This window comes from Babylonia areolata, chromosome 10 (genome assembly GCF_041734735.1).
Source record: "Babylonia areolata isolate BAREFJ2019XMU chromosome 10, ASM4173473v1, whole genome shotgun sequence".
NCBI classification, from domain to species: Eukaryota; Metazoa; Mollusca; class Gastropoda; order Neogastropoda; family Buccinidae; genus Babylonia; species Babylonia areolata.
Window position 1 is genome coordinate 14,937,807 of NC_134885.1, and position 14,132 is coordinate 14,951,938.

The window sequence follows — 14,132 nt, forward strand, 5'->3', positions numbered from 1 at the left end:
AACCATATCCTGATGAACTAAAAATAGATTCGGCCGCTGAAGAGGGTGTTTACAGTGGAGAGGAAAGCGAGTCCTGACCATGTGCCAGCTGACTGACACTGACAACGAAATCACTGAGGAAACGGATGACTTTGCTGGTGTTTTTACCAGTGATATATATATGTGTGTGTGTGTGTGTGTGAAAGAAAACATTGTCACATGCTCAGGTGTACAACTCTGTGTGTGTGTGTGTGTGTGTGTGTGCGATTCCATGCATATGTTTACTTATTTTCTGTTTTACAATAACATGGAGTTTATTTGTAGAACAAGGTGGTGTAGAAATGACAGTAATAGTACTAATACTGATGATACTGACATTATTGTTTGTAATATTGTAAAAAAAAAAAAATCTGAAGTGGTTTTCTTTGACTACATGTAAAAAAAAACTTACCACATTATGCTTCTATTCACATAAATATTTAGAATAAACAAGGGAATAAGCAAACAAATAATTTAAACAACAATAAGAAGAAAGAGTCAGACCTGCATGATCATTTGTGTGTGTGTATGGTTGCAGGGCATGTTGCTGTGCTGAAGTGGCAGGACAAAAAGCCAGTTCATGTGCTGACAACAGTCATGCTGCCAACTACCATGGTCAGTGTGACAACATGACACCGTCCTGGAAGACAGAAGCCAGCTGCAGTACAAGACTACATCACCAACATGGCTGGAGTGGATATGAGTGACCAGCTACTGCAAGTGCAAGGTCTGTGAAGACCTGTTCAAGCGCCACAACACACCAAAACACCAAACAGCCAACTGGTGTCCAAAATGTGGAGTTCCACTGTGTGTGAAGCTGTGCCCAGGACTCAACATCACCTGCCATGAGCTTTTTCACTCCAGACAAGACTACTGTCAGTGATAATACATCAGGTTTTTGTGTACAGTGAACTCCCTTTTTTATATAGAGACAATAGTTTCTTTTGTGTGCGTGATTTTCAACTTTCTCCACCATCTGTTCATACTTCATTGCATGTACTAGGTCTTCAGTTACTCAAATAGTGTTAGGATGTGATGTGGAACATTTGTAAGCTGTTCAAGGACACTTGGTATACCTTTCTGATGGGTGCAAAAATGCTACACAAAAAATGAATACCGTGATCAACAACAAGATGGTGAGTAAATAGTTTATTTTTTTTGCACAAATATGGAACAACATCCACTGAATACACATACAAAATTTCAATTGTCTGGGTGTTTATTTGTTTTTTTGAGAATTTTTTTTCCCATCCTATACAAACCCTGGGTTTTCTGGGATTCGCAAGGGCAAAAACTCTTGGCATGGAGTGAGTTCAGACTAACAGAGTGAGAGGCTTGTGAGAAATACTGGTGAGAGCAAAGGTGGAGAGAGAGAGGTCACACCATGAAGTGACGAGAACAGAGAGACTGAAGTGAGAAGGAGTGAAGAAGATAAGGCACAGAAGCAGAGACATCTTCCTGAAGAACGTCTGCAAGGATACTCTCCAGCCTATCAGCACCAGAGGACAAAATATCCTAAAGACTGACTGGGCATAAGGTTCTACACCTGTGCAGAAAGGACACTGCCAGACATCCAGATTCTTGGAGCCAACTACAGTTGGCAAGAGTGATTGTTGGGGCAGAACACTGTGGTATGAATGTGTGAGTGAAAACCTGGCCAGGTAAGAGAGTGGAATATCCTGGGAATAGGATTATAATTTGGATTTATAATGTCATTGTAATTTTATGTTGTGTGAAGGATTTCATTTGATGTGTGTGAATCAATGATTATTTCTAATCAGTATATAAGTATATGAATGTATCCTGTGTCCTCAATTATGCAAAAGAGGAATAAATGCACAGTGACTTGTTCTTACACAAGTCGAAAATCTTGATATTCATAACATGTATACAAAAATTGGTGCTACTTACCTCTAATCAATGTAGTTTTATCATTCAAGCATAGTTGTGAAAAGCCTGGTATACCTTTGACAAATCTGATATATTCATGGATGCTTTCTTCCATAACCTGAGAGAGACAGAAAAAGTAGAATGTGAGACAATTATTCACAAGTCTGCCATATTAACTTACTGAGTAAAACAGTCTTTTCATCTCTCTCTCTCTCTCTCTCTCTCTCTCTCTCTCTATATATATATATATATATATATATATACACACACACACACACACACATACAATTTCTGCTTACAGTCCATTATATGGATACTGCCAATTTAAATCAACCTAGTCTGTTTACAAACTTGCAGAAGAAGGAAATCCCATTAAAATTACTGAATTAAGTATTTATACCAAAAAAAAAAAAAAGAAAAAAAAGAATTAACCAACTCTGAATAATTGTGAAGCCTCATTATCTTTGAAACTGTACAAATGCAAGTTTTTATATGCAGAGTAAGCTGATCTAATTCCGACCAATTTTTTTGTGGATCTAAACCCAACCGCTTTACACAGTCACCTTCTTACATGCTTACCAAATGCCGAGCTATTCATGGTAGCAGCTCAGGGAATCCTTGTTCCGTTTGCCAACGGAATAAACCAATCATTTTGACCAGTAAGAACAATTAACAGGTACAGGTACCCAAACTGTGACACTGAGTGTCGCGAAAACCGCCCCTTGTGTGTGTGACTTCCTAGACAACAGTTTTGGCAACAAATCACTGTGACTCAACACAATGGTTTGGCAAATGTCACATGACCATATAAGAAACAGTTGATTCACCAGCTTTGTCTTAAATACCTATGAATAGAACATGAGTCTAGGCAGTGATTACATTATATTTCAGCTGGTTTCAATGATATTTTTGTCCACGCCATGACAGACAAAATTGGTCAAGGTTAGATCCACTTTTTCTAATCCTGACCAGTTCAGATGTGACAGGGTCTTTATTTTAATGTGTGTGTGTGTGTGTGTGTGTGTGTGTGTGTGCAGGGTTCGAATTTAGCAGGTGTCCGGGTGCAAATGCTACGAAAAGTTGGCTTGGGCACACAAATTTTCTGTCAAGAGTGCCCAGTTGGCACTCAAAAATTGATAGAGGCGAAAGAAAATTAATTAAAAGACCATCAAGAAAGCAAACTCAAATGTGGTTGATCAAAATGTAAAGTGTCATCTGCTGCTCATCGGATGTCAACATTCATGGCACATTAGCGACGAACGATGTTTCCCATCTTCAATGTTAAAAGAAAGGCTCCCTACGAGCCTCAGGATGACAAAAAGAACAAACAGCAAGTGTATGATTCAAAGTGCCAGTGCGTGTACAATGAAGCCTGGCAGAAAGACTTTCCTTGGCACACAACTGAAACCAAGGAAGATGACACCCAAGTGCTCGTGTGTGTGTTCCGTGTCAGAAGGAGACTGAACAGAGGGAAGGTGGAACTGGAAAAGCAAAAAATCAACTTGTTGATGGATCACAAATGATCAAAAGGTTCACACTCGTCAGGCACTCCCAATCTCAAGCACACAAGTTGTCTGTGGAAAGACAAGCCAGAAAAAAGGTTGTCAGAGACAGCAGCAGGGAGATCTCTGCTCTCTCTTGAGCAAGATGTGGCAGAGAGTAAAGAAGCTATCAACAGGCCCATGGGGTTCAGACATGTGGACATTTTGAATGCAGTTTTCCAAACATCAACACAAATGCAAATTATAAATCAAACAAAAATTTTATTTCATTTTATTATGATGGCACCCAAAACCACAATTGGGCACTCAAATGTTTTGTCCAGAGTGCCCAACTCGCACTTAAAACAAAAAGTTAAATTTGAACCCTGGTGTGTGTATTTTGTGTGTGTGTGTGTGTGTGTGTGTGTCTGTGTGTGTTACGTTATGACTGTGTGTATGATAGTGTTTGTCTGTCTGTCTGTATCATCCCTCTACCAATTTTTACACCCTGCACAACACACACACACACACACACACACACACACACACACATACATGTGCCCTCATGCACACATTCACACATTTAAAACAAGGGAGTGGAACAACCTGCCTGATGTCAACTGGCTTCAGGCAAACAGTTCAGAGCCATTACAACTTGACCCACTCCTGTGCAGAACCCCCTCCCCATTGCAGTTACAGTCAATTTCAGCTCCAACAAGTTACATATCCAGATCCAGATACACATATTCAGATCTATGGTCGGGATCAGATCAACATGGTTGGGTTTATAACAGGCTGGTCGGATTTACATCAGGAACACCAACATTTGTTAATGGCTTCTGCAGAACTAAAAATAGGACACAGAAACATGGCAGACATTGTATTCAGTCACAGTCTTACAAAAGTCATTGACTGTGTGAACCAGCTGACAGCAATGCCTCGAGAACCAAAACAAGCAACTAAATCGGCTGGGTCAGATTTAGATCAAGCACTCCAATGTTATCTAATGGCTTCTGCAGAACTAAAAATAGCACATAGAAACAAGACAGGCATTGTATTCAATCACAGACAGTCTGACAAAAGTTACTGCAAATCAAATAGGTATGCTGTTGATCTACAGTAATACCTTGAGAATTAAAGCTGGTGACTGAACTGGCATTAGATCACTTTACCTAACAAAGCTCAAAGAAATGAGTAAAACTTTTTTTCTTCTTCTTTTTTTAAGATTTTTTTTAACTTGTTTTTTATTCATTGCACAAGTACAAGGTGGTAAACAATCGCATACATTTGTCTTTTTTGTCTTTTTTCTTTTTTTAAGAAAATGTTAAAAGGCGGTGGGTGGTAGGGGTGTAGGGGGAAGAAGGAAGAAGGGGTAGAGTAGGATAACAGGCAGAGGATAGGTGCACAATCCACTCTCTCCTCGTACCACAGCAGGGTCTTTTAGAAAGAAGAATTGAGGTGTTCATTTCTCTAACTTTAAACAGCACACAGCCCCCATGGTACTGTCTTGTCCGTCTGGCTCTCCTGGCCTGCTCCAAGCAAGGAAAAGGAAGGAACCCCACTTGCCTATTCATTTTATCCTCTTCACAAGCTGGTGCCCTATGCAAACTATCTTCCAACCCAGAGCGTTTCCAATTGGCTGAAGTTAACAGACCAATCTGGGACCAACAGTGCTAGACTTGCACATCCAGCACTTTTCTCACAGAACCCTGCATTGCCAAGGAGAAGGGGAGGGGGGGGTGATGAAAAGAGGAAGGGAAGGAGGAGGAAAGATTGCCCAGCCCTGATTCTGTTCTAAACAGCTCATGATAAACACACCACACCATGTGGTGACCATTCAGGCAGATGCCATCCTGCCAGAAATAGACATGGGGGGTAAGGAGGGAGGTTTGGGGGGGGGGGATGGAAGTGGAAGGGAAAAGCGTAGGGGAATGTATAGGAAGAGAACGGTCAGAGGAGATACCATCTTTACTTAGTATTTCTTGATAACTTGCTCCCTCTGCACTTGGCCAAAGGAAGGGGGGAAAGGGAGAGAGGGTATGGGGAGGGGTGCTGGTGGGGATAGATACCATGGAAGGAGGGTGGGGGGAGAAGAGTAGGGAGGTAGGAAGGAGGGGTCCATCAGTGAGCAGTGTGTCTGAGAAAATCCCACACTTCCACCATAGGCGCCTGACACACTCTAACAAAAACAAAAAAACAAAAAACAAAACAGGACAAAACAAAAGAAAACAAACACACAACACCCCGCCCCCCATGCCCCCTCCCCCCCAAAAAAAAAACAACAACACCAAAAACAACAACAACAAAAAAAACACAAAAAAACAGACAAACAATGATAACCATAAACAGAATTTGTTGGGTTTTTTTGCTGCCCCATCGTCTGTATTGTTCCAGTGGAATTACTCCCACACCGCTCACTCAAAGTCCTCCATACATTGCCACACCCGGGTTCATCTGTCGCAGTCCCAGTGCCGGCAATCCACAGGGAACCATTGATGTTAGGTCACCAGGAGGCCACACACCAGAGGAGACCCTGCACTGCTGCTGAGTCACTTCAGTGGTATTTGGTAGTGCCTGTTCTGATTTAACGTACTTAGAACATCACCTAATAAACCTCCTACTGACAACAATAATGGCTTAGTCACAGAGCCAGACTAAGTGAGCCTCTCCCCCAGAGTGGAGACTGCCACTACGTCCCTCCAACGGCAGTCGCCCATGAATCCGCCGACACACAAGACCTTGACAAGACTCAACCCAAGCACGGAAGTGGAGGGGTATCAAAACTGAGGTCACCATGAGAGCAGGGCATGAAAGGCCATATAATCTGGGTTGTTGTTTTTTTAATACTGATGATGAAGAAGGAGGATGACAATGTTGATGATGATGATGCTGCTGCTATGGAGGTCCATTTAGGTTTGGGACTATGTGACAAGGCTGTACTCTACTCTTCTTGTCATAATATAATGATATCCCGGTGTCAACCAGGCCCGAAAAACACAGACGCTTGCAGTGTTGGTCAGGAAATAAGAGCAACACACCCAAAGACATATCCATGAAGTGGATCATACTCGACTGTGTGGTCCCAGTCTTCCCATTTAAGCCCATGAAAAACCCACCTCCGCTGGGATTCGAACCCACGTCCTCCCAGCTGTCAGTCTGCAATGCTAACCACTTCACCAAGGCAGCTGGTTGTAAAAACAAACGGTAATATTAAGATAAAAATCACTCCCTTCTGATGCCTTATCAGGGTATAAATTTCATACCAGTTATCGGTCATTGACAGATGCAAATCTGAAATGACCCATTGACATGGCAGCAAGTCAGTCACTAGACGTACCTATTTTTTGGAAAGTCAGTCATACCAAAAGGGCTTTCAACTAGAGTGCCTACAAGACCTCAGCTGACGTCCTGCAAAAAGTGTCATAGTGCCCATCAGTATCAGACGTCCACTGACATCCTGCATATGTTCCGATTTTTCCTTCTTGGAGATTGGTTAAGTGCACATAGACTTTGAACAGTTAGTTTGATGAGTGTGGATTATAAAAGTACTATTTAAATGAGCATACATCAGGTAGAAGACTCCTTCTCCATAATAATTTTCTGACTGGACCACGTGGAACACACATGGAAAGGGGGTTGCATCATATGCAAAAAAAGGAGTTCAAAACTTAGTCCAGAAAAAAAGCAGTCCCCATCAGTGGATTTACACAATTTTACAAGCTGTGATAATCATGATGGACAGCTACAAAGATGAAGGAGGATCTTTCTCGTCTGATGACTGGTTTGAACATGAAGGTGAATGACAATGACAGTAATGAAACTGATGGGTCATTTGATGTTAATTCAGTCCATCTATCCAGTCAGACAGCTTTGTTCACCGGGTGACTATGACTGACAGAATACATGCAGCGGGCCTAAGAAGAGGTGGACAGGGAGATATGTAAGACGATAGATTGAATGCCAGCCAGAGGGTGTGGAATTGGGCATGACAGATGGACATCAGTGAACTCTTATGTCAATGCAAACTGTCGGAAATAGACAACTGCCCATGCTCCACAATATTCATGAAACACAGGATTGAACATGTACTGGATGTGAAACATGTGCTTTTATTTTTAACACTTTTTGTCACTGAATCAGATGGTTGACTTGTTTGAAGAGGAGGCAAGCTGTATGTACAGAAGACACTTTAATTGACCCAGGTGCAACCTGAAGGGAGTGTCATTAAAGAACTGCACCATCTAATTCGGGAAATATCTCAGCTGTCAAAAAGTTTGTCAGCCCAGTTTCTGAGAACATGACTGACTTTTTGTACTGACTGCACCCACATTTGTCATTTTTGGGACAGTTATTCATTCACATGTCTACATGTTGTGATTTGTTTTTATAAAATTTAAAGCCTGTTCTAATTTCATCTACATGTATAATCTGACAATAGGCATGCTATTTCCAGCTGTATGTTTGTTTTCTTATGGATGCTCTGTGAAGGTGGAAACAGACATTTTTTGTTGCACAACAAAATACTATCTTCACTTTACATGCCTGAACAGTTATCTACAATCAAACCACCGTAACGTTTGGTCTACTGAGCGCACTGGTATATAAGCCACACCCACTAAATTTTGGAAAAATTTGAACTTTATACATACATAAGCCGCACCGGTTTATAAGCCGCACTTGTTTCCAGTATCGGAACATATACTGATACTAAGAAAAGCTGTCGATACTATAGGTTATGAAATAAACACAAGCGGGAACAACACAAAAAAAAGCAACCGAAAATACTGCTAGTGCCACAAAAAAATAATAAATAAACACAACGAAAATAAGATCCATAATTTAGGGATAGTCACATTTATTCAACGTCATCCTGCTCACTGAATCCACTAAAATCTTCGCCATCTTGTCATTGACTTAGCCTCGCTTTCACTTCATGAAGGTCGCTGCTGGTTCGTCGCTTGCACTGTCGTCTGCTAGGTCGATCGCCTTCAATTTGAAGGCTGCATCATAGGCATAACATCACGTTTTCGGCATGATGAGGGTGTACGCTTGAGCAGAGTAGAACTGAATGCTGATCTGAAGGCTTTAATGTGTGTGGATTTGATTTATAAAATGTGAAAAGTTAGCACACTATCCTGAAACTCATCCAAAAATTCATGGACAGAAATCATAATTTTGGTGAGTTGAAGGGCAGCTAAGAATAGACGAGAACGTGACACTCCCAGGATCGTTAAAATCCGCAAACAAGCCGCATCATTGTGTAAGCCGCAGAGGTTGAAGCTGGGGTAAAAAGTCGCGGCTTATAGACCGAACTTTACGGTAATTGGGGAAACCCAGATTCAGAGTCTACATTCATTTTCCTTCACAAAAAATATTCACTTTCTTTCTGCATTTCCCATAGTTTTTGTACTAAATTTGTTTTTGTTTTTCAGTTTAATACCCCCAGATTCTCTAATTCACTGGCAAGGTGAGAGCACTCTTTTACAAAATTCTCTGGTACTGCATTGGTAAAAGATTTCTCTTTTGAGTCTCATTCTCCAGCAAAATAATTGTGAATGCAGTTTTCAAACTCTGAAAAATATCTTTGTTATTGTTGTTTTTCTGCATTTCACAGTCAAGCAGACAAGCATTGTACAGAAAAAAGAAACTGAAATGTGTACTCAGCTGGGAAAAGAAATAAGCTATATTCATACAAAGCCATTCTTGCATGTGTGTTTCAAGCTCCAGTGGAATACAGAACCAGTTCAACCATTTACTTTCCTACCATTCTCCTCTGAGGATGGCTTCAGTATATGGACATTTCAATATTAGAAATAATCAGTTGTATTGTATTGTATTGTACTGTATTGTATTGTATTGTATTACTCTTTTTTGTCACACCAGATTTCTGTGTGTGAAATTCAGGCTGCTCTCCCAAGGAAAAGTGCGTCACTACACTGAGAGCGACACTCTTCTTTTCTTTTCTTTTTTTCTGCCTGGAATTTTATTTGTTTCCCTATCAAAGCAGATTTTTCTGCAGAATTTTGCCAGGGACAACCCTTTTGTTGCTGTGGATTCTTTTACATGCGCTAAGTACATGCTGTACATGGGACCTCGGTTTATCATCTCATCTGAATGACTAGCGTCCAAACCACCACTCAAGGCCTAGTGGAGGGGGAGAAAATACTGGCGACTATGGGATTAGAACCAGTGTGCTCAGATTCTCATGCTCCCTATGTGGACCCATTGCCTCTAGGTCAACACTCCACATCTGCAACACATTACGAAAAAAAGCTACCTAATGTCAAGAAAGATCAAATGACTATGGCTGCAATTTCATCCATTCTGCAAACCAGTCATCTTGGAGTAAAACTTGGATACAATCAAGATACTGACTTGCAAGAGCATTCTTACGGGCATGACTGTTTTTACTTTATCATTTGAACAGCCATACTTTGTTTTCAGTGTGTTTCATGTTTTTCTATTCACTGACATATGAATAATATGATCTTTACCATACATTTGTGAACACAAGAGAAAGATTAACGAAGGCATGGACAGGTCCGTACATTGACTGACATTGTACAGGATATCTTAGAGATATTTTGGAAATGTGAAGATCCGGATTTCCACAAAGCAGAGTAAGATATTTGTATAAAATAGAGGTATTACTATCAGACTGATACAAATAACAGTGACACACACACAAACACACACACACACATTCACACACACACACACACACACACACACACACACACACTTGAAACTATTTCAACATTTCAAATATCAAAGAGTATGATGGATAAAGTACAAATTAAATTAAAAATTGGGGGTTGTGGGGTGGCTGATTGAGTTGGATGGAGGGGGTGTTTTTCCTGACCCACTGATTATCAAAACGGCTCATTGATTTAGTGGTGAACTGGTCAAAAAAAACATTGTGTCCTGAACCAAACCTAAATACTGTACCATAGAAGCTGTGAAAGAAATAAAATTCTGCCTTTTATAAAATCAACAAAGTTCTAACTGACTGGCAATCTGTCACAAAATCACTATACCTGGGATGCTGTGAAATGAAGATATATCTATATTTATATCTATCAATATATCTATAGATAGATAGATAGATAGATAGACAGACAGACAGACAGACAGATAGATAGATAGATAGATAGATAGAGATAGATAGATAGATAGATAGATAGGTCCATAAAGTCCAAACTGACAGCTGATCTATCTCAAAACCCCAAACCTTGGACACAGTAGAAATGAAGGTCTGTCTGTTGTCCACATCAATTCCAGTTGACTGGTAAACCTCCTGATACTCTTCTTCACTCAGGTTCTCCATGGGCCCAAAAACTTCAATTCGAGCTTGGAAGTTTTCCTTAAATGAAAAAGATGGCAAAACAATCCACAGTAAAGCATTTCGTTTTTATCTATTTATCAATGCTGCCTATAGCCCAGACAACCAAACATACCACAGTAAAAACACACAGTAGTTAAACATAAATAAATCAATAAATAGATAAATGGATAAGTAAGTTAGAATAAATAAATGAAAGTAAAAGAGCACACACACACACACAAACACACACACACACATATACACACACACACACACACTCATTCACAAGTTCACACACACACACACACACACACACACACACACACACACACACACTCATTCACAAGTTCGCACACACACACACACACACAGTCGGTCAGTGGATAGAAGGGGGATCAGTCTCCACCACTTGTCCAGCCACTGGAGCAGAGCCTCCAACAAATAACTGCCAAGTCTTTCTGCAGTTGGGATGAACAAGTTGTAGAACCTGTTGGTCCTGGTCCTCACACTAGCATTCTGCCTGACCTTGCTGAGGCGCCCCACTTCCTCAGACAGCAGATCTGACTCGTCATCACGGATTTCCCACAAGCACTTTACAGCCCTGACCTCAAACAGCATGTGGAGGTCAGCAACTGGCGCACCAGTCAACCTGCTGGCTGTCTTGGGGATCTTCACCAATCTGGCCTTGTCATGCTCCTTCATCGCACCAAAGATACACAGGCTGTTGAAGGTCAGGATGGATTCCACCGTGGTCCTGTAGAAGAGCTAAAGGAGCTTAGGGCACACATGGAATGCCTTTAGCTTCTTCATGAGGAAGAGTCTCTGGTTCCCCCGCCTCAGCAAGGCAGTGGCCTGTATCCGTCCAGTCCAGTCTGTCATCCAGGACAGCACCCACGTACTTGTACTGGGAGACAATGTCAACCACTTCTCCCTTGATGATGAGTGGACGTTGCTTCGGTGGATCTCTCCACATGTCCACGGTCATCTCCTTGGTCTTGCCAACATTCAGTTTCAGGAAGTTGTCATTGCACCACCCCACCGACCACTGCACTCCAGTAGGAAGTCTCATCAGTTGAGATGAAGCCAGTGAGGGAGGTGTTGTCTGAGAACTTGGTGAACAGGGTCGGGGACATCACGCAGCCCTGGGGAGCACCAGTGTTGGTCTGAGGGAACACTGATTTGGTAGTGCCGATCCTCATGCACTGTGGTCACCTGATCAGAAAACTGTGAAACCAACATCTTCCATATTCATCAGCATGGTGAATGTGTTTTCACAAGCATAAGTATATCCTGTACATGCAAATATACAAGTCATGAGTACACATATAAGACACAAAAAAAGCTGTACTCACATAGCATGCTCTCTGCCGCTCCAGTATCTCCTCGGCAGACAGAGCGTACTTGGCAAAGTTGCTGTCAGCATAGGACTTAAGGATATGTTGGGTCAGCTTCTTGCATTCCTCATCACTCAGATCACCACCACCAACTACATCCATGGACTGAGTAGCCACAGGCTCCCCAAAGGACACAGACATGGATGATGATGTGCTGCTAGAGTCTTGTGATGAAACAGAAATGGCACCATCACATCGACCACCCTCTGTCTCCACCATGCAGTCAAGCACATTGTTCACATATGAAGATGTCGACAGCAATGACTGCAGTCGAGGCAGACTGTACAAACACACTTCAGGATCATTTTCAAAGTGGTGGCTGTTAGCGTGTGACAAAGACCAGACAGAACTGGTTTGTAAGCTGGAGAATGGGGTGGGGGTCAAAGTTGTGTACTGTAAACTATAATCACACTGCTGGGAAGGCAAAGTTGCACTACCAGGAACAGGACCAGAAATGGTGGAAGCAAACTCGAAGGATGTGGCTACTGGTTGAGAAGGATTGTTTGCACTGAAGGATGTATGGAATGATGATGCGGAGGTTGAGGCACTGTTTGGTGTGGCACCAGACACAGTCGACACAGAGAGGCAGGTGACACTGTGAGAACTTTGACCCATCACCTGCTTGTACTCTAGTATGTCCTGTGTGCGCTTGGTGTGAGTGTAACGACCTGTCTTCACTGCTGCAAACATAAGAAGTGTGAAAAATCACAATACATGAACATAACATCAACAGCAGCAGCAGCATACCAATGTACAGTCATTTATTTATTTAATCATCATTATGTATAATTATACAAAGCCTAGCTGACCACAGAGTGTTGTATCAGGGCTGAGAAACTGCAAATATTAATCCTGTAGAACTTGAGAACAACAACAAACTACAGAGGCAAGGCCTTCAAGACTCACTTGTGACACACTTTAAAAAAAAAATCTAATTGTTAAAATGTGTTATGTATTTGTTATTATAAAGCTTCGGGTTAAAAAAAGAAAAAAGAAAAATAGAAAAAAACAAGAACCAGTCCTGAAGGCAGATTCGAACCCTGTGTGTTTGGGTGAGAAGAAACTGTCTTACCGAATACACTATCGTGGCTCCTTCACTGATGTTAAAAAAATTAACATTTGAACATGCTTTTTTAAGGGCGATAAATCGATTGTGGTATTCGCAGTGAGAACTCTGTTTAAGTCATATTATTCTGTTGTATCTTGGGCATTCAAAAAATCTTTAAGGGCAATTAAAAATTCTTTTTAAGTCCGCGGTAAAGGAGACATGGCTATTGCCGCAATCACACTGCAACATTTAGCCCTTTTCTCTGGATCTAGATAGATGTACAAGTTTAGTTACACCCGCCGAGAATGTACGACACGGTTGATTCAATTTCTCTGTGATGTTCATTCTACTTTTATGTAGAGCCAAGTACAAGTACTTCTAAACGTCGTATGAAGTGAAAAGGACTTAATTTTGAGAAAAGTCAAGGCTGGAAATTTTTACGTTTCATGAAGGGTATTAACTCTCATGGTTTATTATTTCAAACTGTGAATTCCAACTGATATTGTTGATATTTTTATGGCAGTTTGGGGCATAATCCAGTTAGTGATGAGGCGTTCACAAATCTCTCTCTGAATAAATATTTAACGGTCTCCTTCTCCAACTTTCCATCACATGTTATCGTGTATTGTCAATTGAATATAGGATTGAACGGGCAGGTCAACAACTTGAAACAAAATGGCGTCCTTCATGTTTGTAAAAAATATGAGCACGCGCTTTGAATAAATATGTGTACATAATTGATTTTTGCCCATGACCTTCAGGGCTCAGCCAATAGGTTTATAAAGTCCACTCGTAGTATTGATTTTAGTATTTTTCAAAAAAGACCACTTGGGCAAATGAACATAGTGAAAGCCCTGTACACTGAGAGTAAAACACACAAGCTTTTTATGTATTGAGTATAATTTCAAAATGTAATGTTTAAGATGAGAAAGAACAGTTTAAAGCAAATTAACCCCCCTAGCATTAATTACAGATTA

General features: G+C 41.1%; 1 protein-coding gene across 3 annotated transcripts in view; it reads right to left on the bottom strand.

The window, feature by feature from the left end:
- Positions 1–14,132, bottom strand: part of LOC143286818 (uncharacterized) — a 48,913-nt gene that overhangs the window by 15,662 nt on the left and 19,119 nt on the right. For 2 of the 3 annotated variants that reach the window (XM_076594625.1, XM_076594624.1), the window contains exons 4-6: positions 12,066–12,787; positions 10,621–10,752; positions 1,930–2,026 (exon numbers count right to left, since the gene is read on the bottom strand). In XM_076594625.1, the coding sequence (XP_076450740.1) occupies positions 1,930–2,026; positions 10,621–10,752; positions 12,066–12,787 (951 nt within the window). The remainder of the gene's footprint in view (positions 1–1,929; positions 2,027–10,620; positions 10,753–12,065; positions 12,788–14,132) is intronic. The other variant, XM_076594626.1, reaches the window with a different exon arrangement.